This window comes from Anomaloglossus baeobatrachus, chromosome 1, assembly GCF_048569485.1.
Source record: "Anomaloglossus baeobatrachus isolate aAnoBae1 chromosome 1, aAnoBae1.hap1, whole genome shotgun sequence".
Classification (NCBI taxonomy): Eukaryota; Metazoa; Chordata; class Amphibia; order Anura; family Aromobatidae; genus Anomaloglossus; species Anomaloglossus baeobatrachus.
Window position 1 is genome coordinate 791683780 of NC_134353.1, and position 12691 is coordinate 791696470.

The following is a 12691-nucleotide window of genomic DNA, read 5'->3' on the forward strand; positions in this document are numbered from 1 at the left end:
CATACATAAGAACATAATTGAATGCATCTGCAATATTAGGCTGAAAATGATCCGGTGCTCCCAGGGATCAGTGTATAAAGTCCACTTTTGGAACTTACAAGTGTGTTTCTGTCCATATTTTTTAATGTATTTTGTGGGGGAGCAGAAGGTTGATTGTGTGATTGTGTGTCACTAAAGCAAACCATATATGACCAGTTATATATATATATATATATATATATATATATATATATATATATATATATATCCTAGTTTACTATACTTAGACAAACAGAAAAAACATGCACTGAGCAACAAGATATTATACAGTAATCTACTTCATTTTCATGAAATTTTATAACCCCAATAACATGTCACGTCATGCCTTGAAGACCCAGAGTCTTGGGGGTTTTGTCTGGTAGCATTTGGGCAAAATTTGGCACTCTTTTACCCTGTTCGTAAAAAAATAAATAAATTAAGACTTATGTAATTAATTTTTAAGCTGAAAAAAATTTATTCAGATTATTTTGACTGTAAGGCTGGGACCACACAAGCATTACTGTGAGCACATTACATGATACTTGGCTCCCGCTCTACTGGAGTGTAAGCCGAGTGTTATGCCACTGTGATACAATCCTGCGATTGGAGCACAGCCGGGGAGGAGAAGGCGGGCGCTTTGGAGGAGAGGGAGGGAGCAATCTCCCCATCTCCTCCATTGTCAGCTGATGCGTATATTGCACTGCACTCCACTGTAAGCAAGTGCAGTACGATGTTTCTCTTGCACCCATAGACATGTATGGGTGTGAGAGAAAACAAATCGGATTTCACCCGTAGCATGCTGCGATTGTTTTCTCTGTCCGATTAGGGCTAACCCCATAGAGTAACATTGGTCAGAGTGGAATGCGATTTTTTTTATTGCATTCCACTCTCTCCATTTTTCTCGCCGTGTGTCCTTGGCCTAATTATCATTATTTTATAGCTTATAGTGCATGCAGCTGATGTCTTCTGGTCTGAATTAAGGCCTGTAGACATGGATCACTTGTAATCCTAATGATTTATTTTGATTTTCAAATGTGTCCATAAAAACATTTTCTGTCTATGATTTTTTTGATAAGCTGGCCAGAAAAATAAGTCAAGTTGGCAACCGTGGGCAGTAGGGGTGCTATGGGGCACCTATAACATTTTCCCTGCTGACACAATGTCATGGTAGCTGTGGTGGCCACGCAGTGTTACGCCTAATAGAGTATGGATTCAATCGAGAAGTTCACTGTGACATGGCAGTGGGCTTATATATTTCGTTTAAAATATTGACTAAAAACTTAATGTTCAGTAGATCAATACTGTATATTATTTGGATGTGCGGTCTATGTATTTTCTTTTTACAGTATTGGCATATTAGTTTTTAATTTCTTGCAAAGTAATAAACACTGTAAGTTTAAGTATTTATAATATATATCTTGGATAATGATAGAATAATTTAATCGTGAGCATTCCAAAATTATTTTTTTTTGTATTCTGGGATAAGGATTAGTGAGGTTTTTATTGTATATATCCATAAGAGTATGTGTACTTTGTAATTTGTGAATTATATTTTAGGACATTTATTAGAATGGTTAGACAATCTAGATAATTAGACCCAGGAATCCAAATTAATGATTTATGTGAATGGTATATGCACCACACGTTATATTCGGGGCGGGTACACTTCGTAATTTGCCCGAAAAAAAGTGCTAAATCTAAATTATTGCTAAAAATAATGAACATATGCACTGCAATGTATACAAAACTTGCAGTGCACATGGTTATTATTTTGAGCTTTATTTAACCACTTCAGGTTTCCAAAGATGCAAAGCGGCTAAAAGAAGTAAGCTGACCATGCTGTGAGACAAAAACATCTTACTCCTGAAAGCCGCGCTGGTTTCATATACGCCTAAAAGATGTTCCTTAGATTATTTAGTGGCTGTGACTGGTACTGCAAGCTCTCTGCCTTTTTTATTGTGCTCGTCTTTTTTTGGAGATTCAATTCACCTTTTTTCTTTATAAAGAGAAAATATTACAAGCAGAGGTTGTTATACCACTTCTAAACTACTTTATTACCACTATTACTACTAGTACTAGTAATTAATTATACTGCAAATGACAAAAACACAATAGAATATCAATATCTTCATATAAGGTATTCTAGAAATCCTCCAAACCACTAGACATTGCTTTCACACCTGGCCTCTAGTTTTTTTTAATAAACTTCTAAGACTATGCACCTCTTGAAAATATACACCTTCTTGAAGGGAACCCGTCACCAGGTTTTTCCCTTATGAGCTGTGGTCACCATCAGTGAGTTCTTATATACAGTATTACAGAATGCTGTATATAAGAGCCCAGGCCGCTGTGAGGAACGTAAAAAATACTTTTATAATACTCACCAAGGGGGGCGATCTGGTTCGATGGCTGTCGCAGCTCTCCGGTCCGGCGCCTGCTCTCTGTGACAATCTCCGTCCTCCTTCTTCTGAGGCCCGTGGCCATGACACATCCCATTTCATTACACTAGCTAGCATTGAGGTCCTGCTCAGGTGCACTTTAATCTGCCCTACTCAAGGCAAATCAAAATATTGTAGTGTGACCTTTCCTCACACCTGTGCATTAGAGTACTTTGATGTGCCATGAGCAGGGAAGATCAAAGTGCGCATGCGCAGGTCCGCAATGCTGGCCTGGGCTGGATAGAAGGAGGATGGAATCACAGCAGAGAGGAGGCGCTGGACCGGAGAGCTTTGACACCCATTGGACCGACTGCCCCCCAGGTGAGTATTATAAAAGTGTTTTTTACCTTATACCAAGCAGCCTGGGCTCTTATGCTGTATTCTGGAATGCTGTGCATAAGAGTTCACTGGCGGTGGCAGCTTACAGTCACCAAATCTGGTGACAGATTCTGTTTAACGTAAGGTAACTACTGAAGATGAGTGAATTTGATCCTCAAAGGATTTAAGTTCAATTTACTCAAATTCGCAGGTCTCCACAAATTTGAAAAATCTGTCATTCGATTTGCCAAGATAACCACGAAAAAAAATGCCCAGACTGCTGAAGACTCAATAAAGCGGGCTAATGACGTAAGACGTGGCCATGAGGGCTTTCCCATAATGCCTTGCAGTTATCACATTGTCAATCCTGTACCCAACCCTGGAATGCTGCTGTTGGCTTCCACCGTTTACCTTCTGGTCTAATAATAGTTAAAAATAATCGACAGTAATCAAACAAATTCGTGTCACCTTTACTTATCCTTATTTATTTCAACACCACTGAGTTTTATAAAACTACTTAATGTAATATAAAAAGGATGTGAAATGAAACCTAATCCATGGCTTTAAAGTCTAAATTATTGCTGGAAATCTGGAATCTTACGCCCGTCGAGGTGTATTCTGATTATTGCCAGCTTGAACAGGGATCTGCTTCATCCAGGACTCCTCTGGAAACAATCATCCAATAGACACAAATCCATAGGAAGCCTGAGCTCATTACTTCTACAGGGAGCTATACATTTTTCCCTAATACTTCATCCTTATAATCTTGCATAAACAAGCAAATGTAATATAGAACTATGTGCAGTCATGTGCATGTGTAATTTAAATTGGAGCCTGGCTAATATAAGGATTTAGGCCATTAGCTCAGTACAAATGACATTTGAGTATTTGTTGTAATGTATTCAGAGGAAAGACTATAATATTGAGTCTGCACCAATGAGTATTAGAGGGAAAAACCTGGTCATGGCTTCCTGGTCATGGTCCTCTGCATACCTTCACTCCACTCTTCATAGCTGATTTATATTTCGAGCTTTGCCATTTTCAGAACAGAACTTTCTTGGTTGTTTGAAGAAACAGCATAATAAATTGTCAATTAATGTTAGTCGTTAGCAAATACTGTACACAGGACTTCCTCTGTGCATTTGTTAGCCTGTTATACTATTTCTTCAACACAAGTGCAGGTCCTATACCGAAATGTCTCTATTGCAAACTCTGTATGAGTCTATGACCTCCAGGGTAGTAGCCATCTCTGTCTGACATGTTGTCAATGTCTGCCCTTAGGATACCTGGGGGAAAAAAGATTACTTTTTATCCAATTTGCCATAATTGGAGTTTGTTTTTGCCACATTGATGAGAGCTCTATTATATTGAATGCTGCCATATCTTTTTTGCCTACAAAGGTGACCAAGGTGAAAATTTTGCTTAAAGGGAACCTGTCGGATGCAACATGCACCCAGAACCACAAGCAGTTCTGGGTGAATATTACTAATCGCTGCCTAACTGTCCCTGTATCTAGTAGCATAGATAAACAGATCTTTAGAAAAAGTATTCATATGATATGCTTATGAGGCCAGTGACTAGTCCCAAAAGCATTAGTTCTCTTGGCTAGTTGACCCCCTTAGCATGTAACATGCCGCTGTGGGTGTGCTAACAGGCTAATGAATGCGCAGTGTCAGATGATGGTCATCCTCACCTCTGCCACTATTACACCTGACGCTGGATTTCGAGTCTGTGCACATGATCCCGGACTTTCAGTCATGCACAGTATGAAGCTGTGTGTACGTGACGTCGCTCAAACTCATGTAGTGCGCATGACCGATCATGCGCACTGAGCCGAAGTCCAGCGTCATGCACAATGGCAGCTGTGAGGTGAACGTGACTGTGCCTCTGATGCTGCGCATTCATTAGCATCTTAGCACACCCACAGGGTCATGTTAAATGCTAAAGGGGCCGACTAGCCAAGGAAACAAACACACTTTATCTATGCTGCTTCTAGATACAGGGACAGTTAGGCAGGGATTAGCAATATGTACCAAGAACTGGGTGCACATTGCACCTGACAGGTTATCTTTAAATGATTGTAGAATTTATTCAGCAGACTCTAATGTGAGGACATGATTATATCTACTGATACATTAAAGGGGTTTTCCACTGCTGCATAGTTCCTTTGGAATGCTTCAAAATGCTAAGTAACCTTAAAAAGGCATAATAGTGATCTTCTGGACCGGCACCAGATGTTGTCTGTAATGGAAATGTAGACTGCAGTCCACTATTGCCTCTGATACACCACAGCACTCATATGACAAGCGATGATACAAGAACACTGGGCAAATCGGTTATGAGCAGCGGTACAGTGCCACTTCAGTGGGCAAGTATCTTTTTTTACATTTCACTCCACATATTGGAGGCATTTAAAAGAGATTGCCCATTAGTAGATGACCTCTTAAACATTTGTAGTCCTCGTAGAAGAACAAAATCATCAACACTTTTAGGGATAATACTTCAGATTATATTTGTGGGACTGAACTGACGCTATTTAAGATTCTTGTTTTAAAAATGGATAAAAAAAATGACCCAGTTGCTTATAGGAATCAATGATAATTGAACTTTTATTTACTACAGTGGAGTGGAAATATGAACCAAAGGCCCTAAATGGTTTTATGATACTGTAACATTTTAGTATGTTCTTTGTAATCATTAAAAAAAACAACTTTATTTACACAGATGCTTGAGGACCTCACAAACATCATAGCATATTGTCTTCTTTATATTGACAGATTGCAAAGTTTCTTGTAATTTCATACACATTTCAGAGTTTCAGCCTATATCTCAATCACTCTCCCGTGAGTAAAAAGAGATACAAAATCATTACAGTGAGTCATCTTTACCATCATCTAAACTTAAGTTTGCTATTAACATTAGATGGCTCTTGGCCAAATTATATGGTTCAGCCGGGCGTTTCTCAAGCAGCCATCTTGGCCAGCTCTCCCATTCACATGATCGCTTGCTTGGTAATACACTCTTGTGTTCTCTGTGAGAGAGCCACTGCCAGTTGTCTCTGATGGCTTATCTCGAAGAAAACAAAAAGATTGGCTGTCCAAAGTCAAGGAATGACCGCAATAATCAATTGTCAGGGGCTACCATACACCTTAGAATACTGGCTGAACCCATCGATATCGCCAGGTTCCATGTAAAAGGACTATGCTGTATGAAAAACTATAGTTATCAACAAGGAATAAGTTATTTTAACCCTTTGTATTATTATTGTAATATACTGTAATTTTGGAATTCTTTGATAGAATTAGAAATCTTGATAAACTGAATTTATGAAAAATAATACTTTAATGCACCTTTTCTCCTCAAGATGGAAAACTCTATTCTGCAACTGTGACTGACTTCCTTGCAATTGATGCTGTCATTTATCGGAGTCTAGGAGAAAGCCCGACTCTGCGGACCGTCAAATATGACTCCAAGTGGTTGAAAGGTAAGGTTCATTGACTATTTATCCAAGTAATATAGAATTTTTGAGGTAAAAGTTTCCTTACACTTACATTCAAAAGTCTTTGAGATTCTCTATAGAAACTGTCTGCGATCTATCATGTTACCACCATGCAATGTCCAAACAAAGCCACAGTTTGTAGCCTGAGGACATCTCATATGTAATGCAAATCTCTGTAAAGACCAATTGTCCCTAATATAATGCATTCACATGAAATGTCATATTGGATAATAATTCACATTACATGCCCATAATATGGCAGCATTTTTCCTTGTGTACTATTATTTCAATATGTGGTTTCCTGTAGCTCAACAGAAACTAAAGAGGTGGTTCACCCGTTTTCATTACTGGCCACATCAATATTATGTTGAGAAACAAAGTTTCTCTTAAATACCTTGTGTTGCCAATAGTGCCTGTGAGCGGCGCTATTGTGGTCCGCTCATCCCCATCGCGTGATCCCCAGGCTCCGTGACCTCTGATGTCCAGTGATGTCAGGTCAACTTTTTGTTCACCTGACATCACTGCAGCCGGCCTCAGTCTTCCTGAGTCACTGGGCTGTGGACGACATTTCACTGCTTGTTACAGCCCAGCATCCCGCCTGCTTGCATGCCCTGCAGTGAAGGAGGAGGGTGCAGGGAGATGCTGCGCTGTGATGCTGGGCTGTGACGAGCTGTGAAATGCTGCCCAAAGCCCAGTCACTCACAGAGACTGGGGCCCTCTTCAGTTGACGTGACATCACTGGATTCCAGAGGTCATGGAACCCAGGTGTCACGCAAAGGCGGTGAGCGGACCGCAGTAGCACCAGTTACAGGCACTATTGGCAACACAAAGCATTTGAGAGAAACATTTTTTCTTAATATTATATCGATGTGGCCAGTAATGGAATGGGGTGAACCACCCCTTTAAAATTGAGCTCTTGGTGCTCTAAGCTCCTTTTTAGTACAGCAATGTCATGTCCGGGTATTATTGCTTAATACAAACATAAAAATTCATCTGTACTTTAGCCATATCAACTAGAAATAAGGAAATCAATCATTAATTAATCAAATTCCTTCCAAATTTCTCAAAAAATTCAGGTTCTTGCAAATCTGAAATTCTTGGGATTCATTTTGCAAATAGCCAAAAAAATAGGTGCTAGTCGGACACCATTTTGCTGTCTTCTTTTGAGGGCTAGCAAGGAGTAAAATAAGATAATAAAATTAATTATACTTATCTGTCGTAAGCCTTCACCTATCAAATGCCGCCCCTGCCACCACATCTTCCTCGTCCAGTGTGTGCAGGTTCTTGGTTCTTCTGGTGCTTCTTCTCAAGCACCCTCTGGTGCTTCCTATTAATCACTAACACAAATGATTGGCCTCAGGCTGTCACTCATTGACCAAATGTAACCAATTAGCACTGGAACAATGAAAGAGAGGACTGAGAAGTTGCGGGTAACATATTAGTCCCGACCTAAGATAGGTGAATATTAAGATGAGTATAATTTTTTTTTTTTTTAACCCTTGCACATCAATCAGTTTATTATGCCTTGGGTCGGAAGAGATGGCACGGCATAAAAAAATGTCTTTTCACAGCAATCGGGGCACTTTTGATTTGGACCAATTTTATTCAGACCAAAGCAAATCTGCCAGTCAAATTGAAAGAGTTGCCCAAAACTAATTTCAGGAGATTTACTCTTGTCTCATAATAACTGGTTGAGCAGTGTAATCACTATTAGCAGATAACACTATTGGTTATGATGTACCTGTCCAAGAGAACAGCAGAATAAATTGCTATACAAGGAAATTCCCCACCCAACACCAGGAATCCCTTCTTCACCAAAATGTGATTCTTTCCCTAGTAGTATATGCACGGCTTGGGTTCTTGATTTTTTTCTTCATGATAAGCTCGATTGTAGGATTTATAATCAATAATGAAATTCTGTGAACTACATTCCATTTATGTACCTAAGAAATGTTTTCCTGCCTTACATTTCCTACTTTATTTTCAGAGCCATACTTCGTACATGCCGTAGATTATGGGGACCTTATCTACTTTTTCTATCGTGAAATTGCAGTCGAATATAACAGCATGGGAAAGGTAGGGCAAGAAATGGACGTAAATTACCTGTGCCACCGCTCTTAAGTCATCCCAGCAATAAGAGGCCTTGCAATGAGAATCATTAATCACCCTGACAAGGCCACCTTTTGGGAAGATTGCATTGCAGATCTTGAAACTTTATAATGTCTTTCAAGTGCAGTACTCTTATGTAGGATATTATTGCTTGAGGGAGAAGCATATAGTGGAACTCCGCAGTGCTAGGAACAGATAAGTGGGGAAACTACTGCCCTTTGGAAATGATAAGATGTCAGTATACAGAGAGAAGTGTGCACTCTGCTGGTGATGTTATCCATTTTACCTCTCTTTATAGACAACCATACATACATTATTGGTAAGAAAACCAGACCCTATTCCTAAAGCTTATCTTATCCACATGTCCAGCTGAATGCAATCTATTCTTATTTATCAGCCTTTTTAGACTGAGGAGAAGCTAACCCCAGCAGTCTGTAATAGGATTATGCTCAGGAATGCAGAAATATGTCCATGATCACTATTTTACCCAAAATGTGTTGCTGAAAGACTTTTCTATGTTTTGAGTGATATTAGCCTTAAGCTAAGGACATGAAGATTGTACTGATTGTCAGTGGGGTCTCTTTGTACTCCTCCCTCCTGTCTTTGACTACAAAGTGACAATTAGAAAAAAAAAAAAAAATAGACCTTTTTATTTTGAGTCACAGGTCGTAAATCACATGTAAAGCTGGGTTCACACATAGCGACAGCGACAATGACATCGCTGTTACGTCACCATTTTCTGTGACGTAACAACGACCTTGTAAGTTGCTGTTATGATCGCTGCTTAGCTGTCAAACACAGCGACGCAGCAGCGATCATAACGTCGCTACATGTGCAGAGAGCAGGGAGCCGCGCACACTGAGCGCTGGCTCCTTGCTCTCCTAGCTACAGTACACATCGGGTTCATTAACCTGATTTGTACTGCAGCTACATGTCACAGTGCAGAGAGCAGAGAGCCGCGCACACTGCTTAGCGCTGGCTCCTTGCTCTCCTAGCTACAGTACACATCGGGTTAATTAACCCGATGTGTACTGCAGCTACATGACACAGTGCAGAGAGCAGGAAGCCGCGCACACTGCTTAGCGCTGGCTCCTTGCTCTCCTAGCTACAGTACACAAAGGGTTAATTACCCGATGCGTACTGCAGCTACATGTGCACAGAGCAGGAGCCGGCACTGGCTGCAAGAGCGGCGGAGGCTGGTAATGAAGGTAAATATCGGGTAACCAGGGAAAGGTCTTCCCTTGGTTACCCGATGTTTACAGTGGTTACAGCTTTCCGCAGCTGCGAGATGCCGGCTCCTGCTCCCTGCTCGCTTCATTTCGTCGCTTCACAGCGGGAGAGCGACGACGAAAAAATGAAGCAGGACATTCAGCAACGAGCAACAACCTCACAGCAGGGGCCAGCTCATTGCTGGATGTCACACACAGTGACAGCGACGTGACGTTGCTGCAACATCACAGAAAATGGTGACGTAGCAGCGACGTTGTTGTCGTCGTCGCTGTGTGTGACACCACCTTAACTTTCCGCAATAAACTTTAAGATAAGGCCCTGTTCACATTGTATTTAAGCCATACATTTTTTTTGTGTGCCAATTGTTCCCTCTCAATTTCTAAAAAATTGGGATTAAATCCAATCCAGTGAGCTCTTATATACGGCATTCCAGAATGCTGTATATAAGAGCCCAGGCCCCGCTGTAGAATGTAAAAAACACTTTTTTGTACGAACCCAGATGGGTGTTGCTGCTCTCCGGTGTGGCGCCTCCTCTCTGTGGCGATCTCCGTCCTCCTTCTATTGAGGTCCATGTGCATGACGCATCTCACATCCACACTAGCCGGCATTGAGTTCATGTGCAGGTACAATTTGATCTTCCCTACTCAGGGCAGATCAAAGTATTGTAGTGCGCACGTGTGCCGCCCCGTGCTCGGCGGCAGCCGAGCCGCTCAGGTCTGGACCTTCATTGGGTGGCTCGAGGGTCTCCGGACCCGGAGGTCCACGGTCACTCCGATCTAAAAGGGGTTGGCGGTTTGGGGGAACGTAGGTGTATGGCCGGAGCCATGTTTGAGTTTGTGACGCCACCCACGGGTTGTGGTGAAGGTGGACACCACCGCTGCAGTTATGGGGCACCTGGGGGAGATGTTGCGCAGCAAGTTGTTAACCCCTCCGTGGGTAGGGATGGTTGCTCCGGGACCCGTTGGGGGAGTAGTTGGGCGATGCAGGGAGATGGGCGGCCGGAGGGCACTGATGTATTCACTATTAGTAAACACGAGTCTCTGGTAAACCAAGGTGATGGTGGTCGGTGCCCAAAGCCGGCTGCAGTCTGGTCCCCCACCCGGTTGGTGGTCTCTGCCTTTCTCCTGCACCTGTTTTGTGATGATGGACTACCTGCACTTGCAACTTTAGGAGTCCGCTCCCCAGCTTGTGATTGTCGAAGGAGTCCTTTGCCCGCAGACGCTGGGCCATGGGATCTCTCTGCCGTGGCGGTGGCTTTCTATCCCCCTCGTTGGGCTGTTGCCTTCAGTCGGGACTTTGAGTGAGACAGGACCTAAAGTCCTGGCCGCAATCAGTTAATTAGCTGGCTCCCAGTAGCTTCTGGACCTTGCTTCAGGATTTGACTACCCCCTTTTGTGCTCCGCTTTCCGAGTCGGTTCCCCGGGTCGGTACCGGCGGGCCACTACCCTGTTCCGGTCCACCACGGTTCCACCGAGCCGTCTTCCCGGCTCCTGCAGGCAGAGGCCTCTGTCTGCCTCCTAGCCAAAGGTGCCCGGGCTCCTACCCTGGCACCTGTCAGTCTGCTACAGGCCTGATCTCCTCCACTCAACTCTCAAACTCCACTCTCAGGCTAGAGAGTGGAGTTTGAGAGTAGAGTGGCTCCGCCTGGCTCTGCCCCCTGGTGTGTCCATCAAGCACTGAGGGACGTGACTAGGGTTTAAATGTTTGGCTGCTATCACCTTGTTAGGGGACTGGTGTAGTGCGGGGCCCTATCTGTGACTACCTGGCCCGGCCAGGGTGTCACACATGCGCGGGTGGTCTTTTGACTTTTCCTCGTGCCTGCACATTACAGTACTTTGCTGGATAGAAGGAGGACGAAGATCGAAGCAGAGAGGAGGTGACGAACTGGAGAGAGGAGGCGCAAGATGGTAGAGCAATGACACCCATCGGACTGGACTGCCCCCTAGGGAGAATTATAAAAGTGTTTTTTTATGTTATACAGAGTGGCCTGGTCTCTTATATACAGTATTCTGGAATGCTGTATATAAGAGCTCACTGGTGGTGGCTGCAGCTTATAGTAGTCAAATCTGGTGACATGTTCCCTATAAGGTTGAACTCTTGATGGAGCCATAGAGTGAAATATCACAAATTGACTGTGTTTGTGCTTTATTCCGACTGTTTGCCTTTCATCCTTCGTAGCCATTTTTTCATCCCCATTTTACTAATCTTTGAACCTATGAGCAGTATAATGTGATGACATTCCCAAAGTGGAGTTGCACAGAAAATCAACAACAAATCTTATTAATGTAACTTCATTTTGGGAGAAGTATTGGATTTTTAAAAAAATAACTTGTCACATTTGCCCTATTAAAGCAAATTAAATCTTCCAACGATAAATTATTAAAATAATTATTCTGACCATATTGTAGTATTGTATACCAGACAGTTCTAGACATCTTAAAGGGTTATTTCTATTTAAGAACTGTCTGGGGTGAGAATATATATCCAAGGAACACTAACCAGCAGGAGCCATGCAATTTGATCTCTTGTCACTTCACGTTTCCAGTCTACAGAGCACTTACTTATCAACCCATATTTCTTTGCAACATGTGCTGACATCAAACAAATAGGAGCTGGAAATAAACTTGAAGTCACACATAAAAAATAAAAAAAATAAATAAACTTGCTATTTTTAAGGCATGATGTCAGATGCAAATGTGATATCTGAGATGACTTGCTGGACTCACTTTCAGGAGATTGTCTTTCTGTTTCAATCCAAATAGAGACTATGTAAATATATATGTAGCCAGAAGTGTCGCTTCCAAGATTGCACTCATTTTCCAGATAGTTAAAATTAGATTGGATGTTATTAGGGAAGAGCGAGTATACTCGTTACTACTCGGTACTCGCCGAGTAGTACGGTATTCGGACTACTAATTACTCCGCGATTATTCTTCTAATTACTTGTTAGGAGTAGCGAGTCCAGTGTAAGTCAATGGAAAATGTGAGTAATTGTCTGCTGGACCCTACAAAGCCGTGTGGGGTATGAGTAAAAGGCTGAAATGGATGCATGATTGTTTAAAAGCCGGGCGGTAAAAAG

General features: G+C 42.1%; 1 protein-coding gene across 7 annotated transcripts in view; it reads left to right on the forward strand.

The window, feature by feature from the left end:
* The window catches only part of SEMA6A (semaphorin 6A), a 327645-nt gene that overhangs the window by 168290 nt on the left and 146664 nt on the right, over positions 1–12691 (forward strand). For all 7 annotated transcript variants that reach the window (XM_075324986.1, XM_075324988.1, XM_075324987.1 and 4 more), the window contains exons 8-9: positions 6139–6258; positions 8261–8349. In XM_075324986.1, the coding sequence (XP_075181101.1) occupies positions 6139–6258; positions 8261–8349 (209 nt within the window). The remainder of the gene's footprint in view (positions 1–6138; positions 6259–8260; positions 8350–12691) is intronic.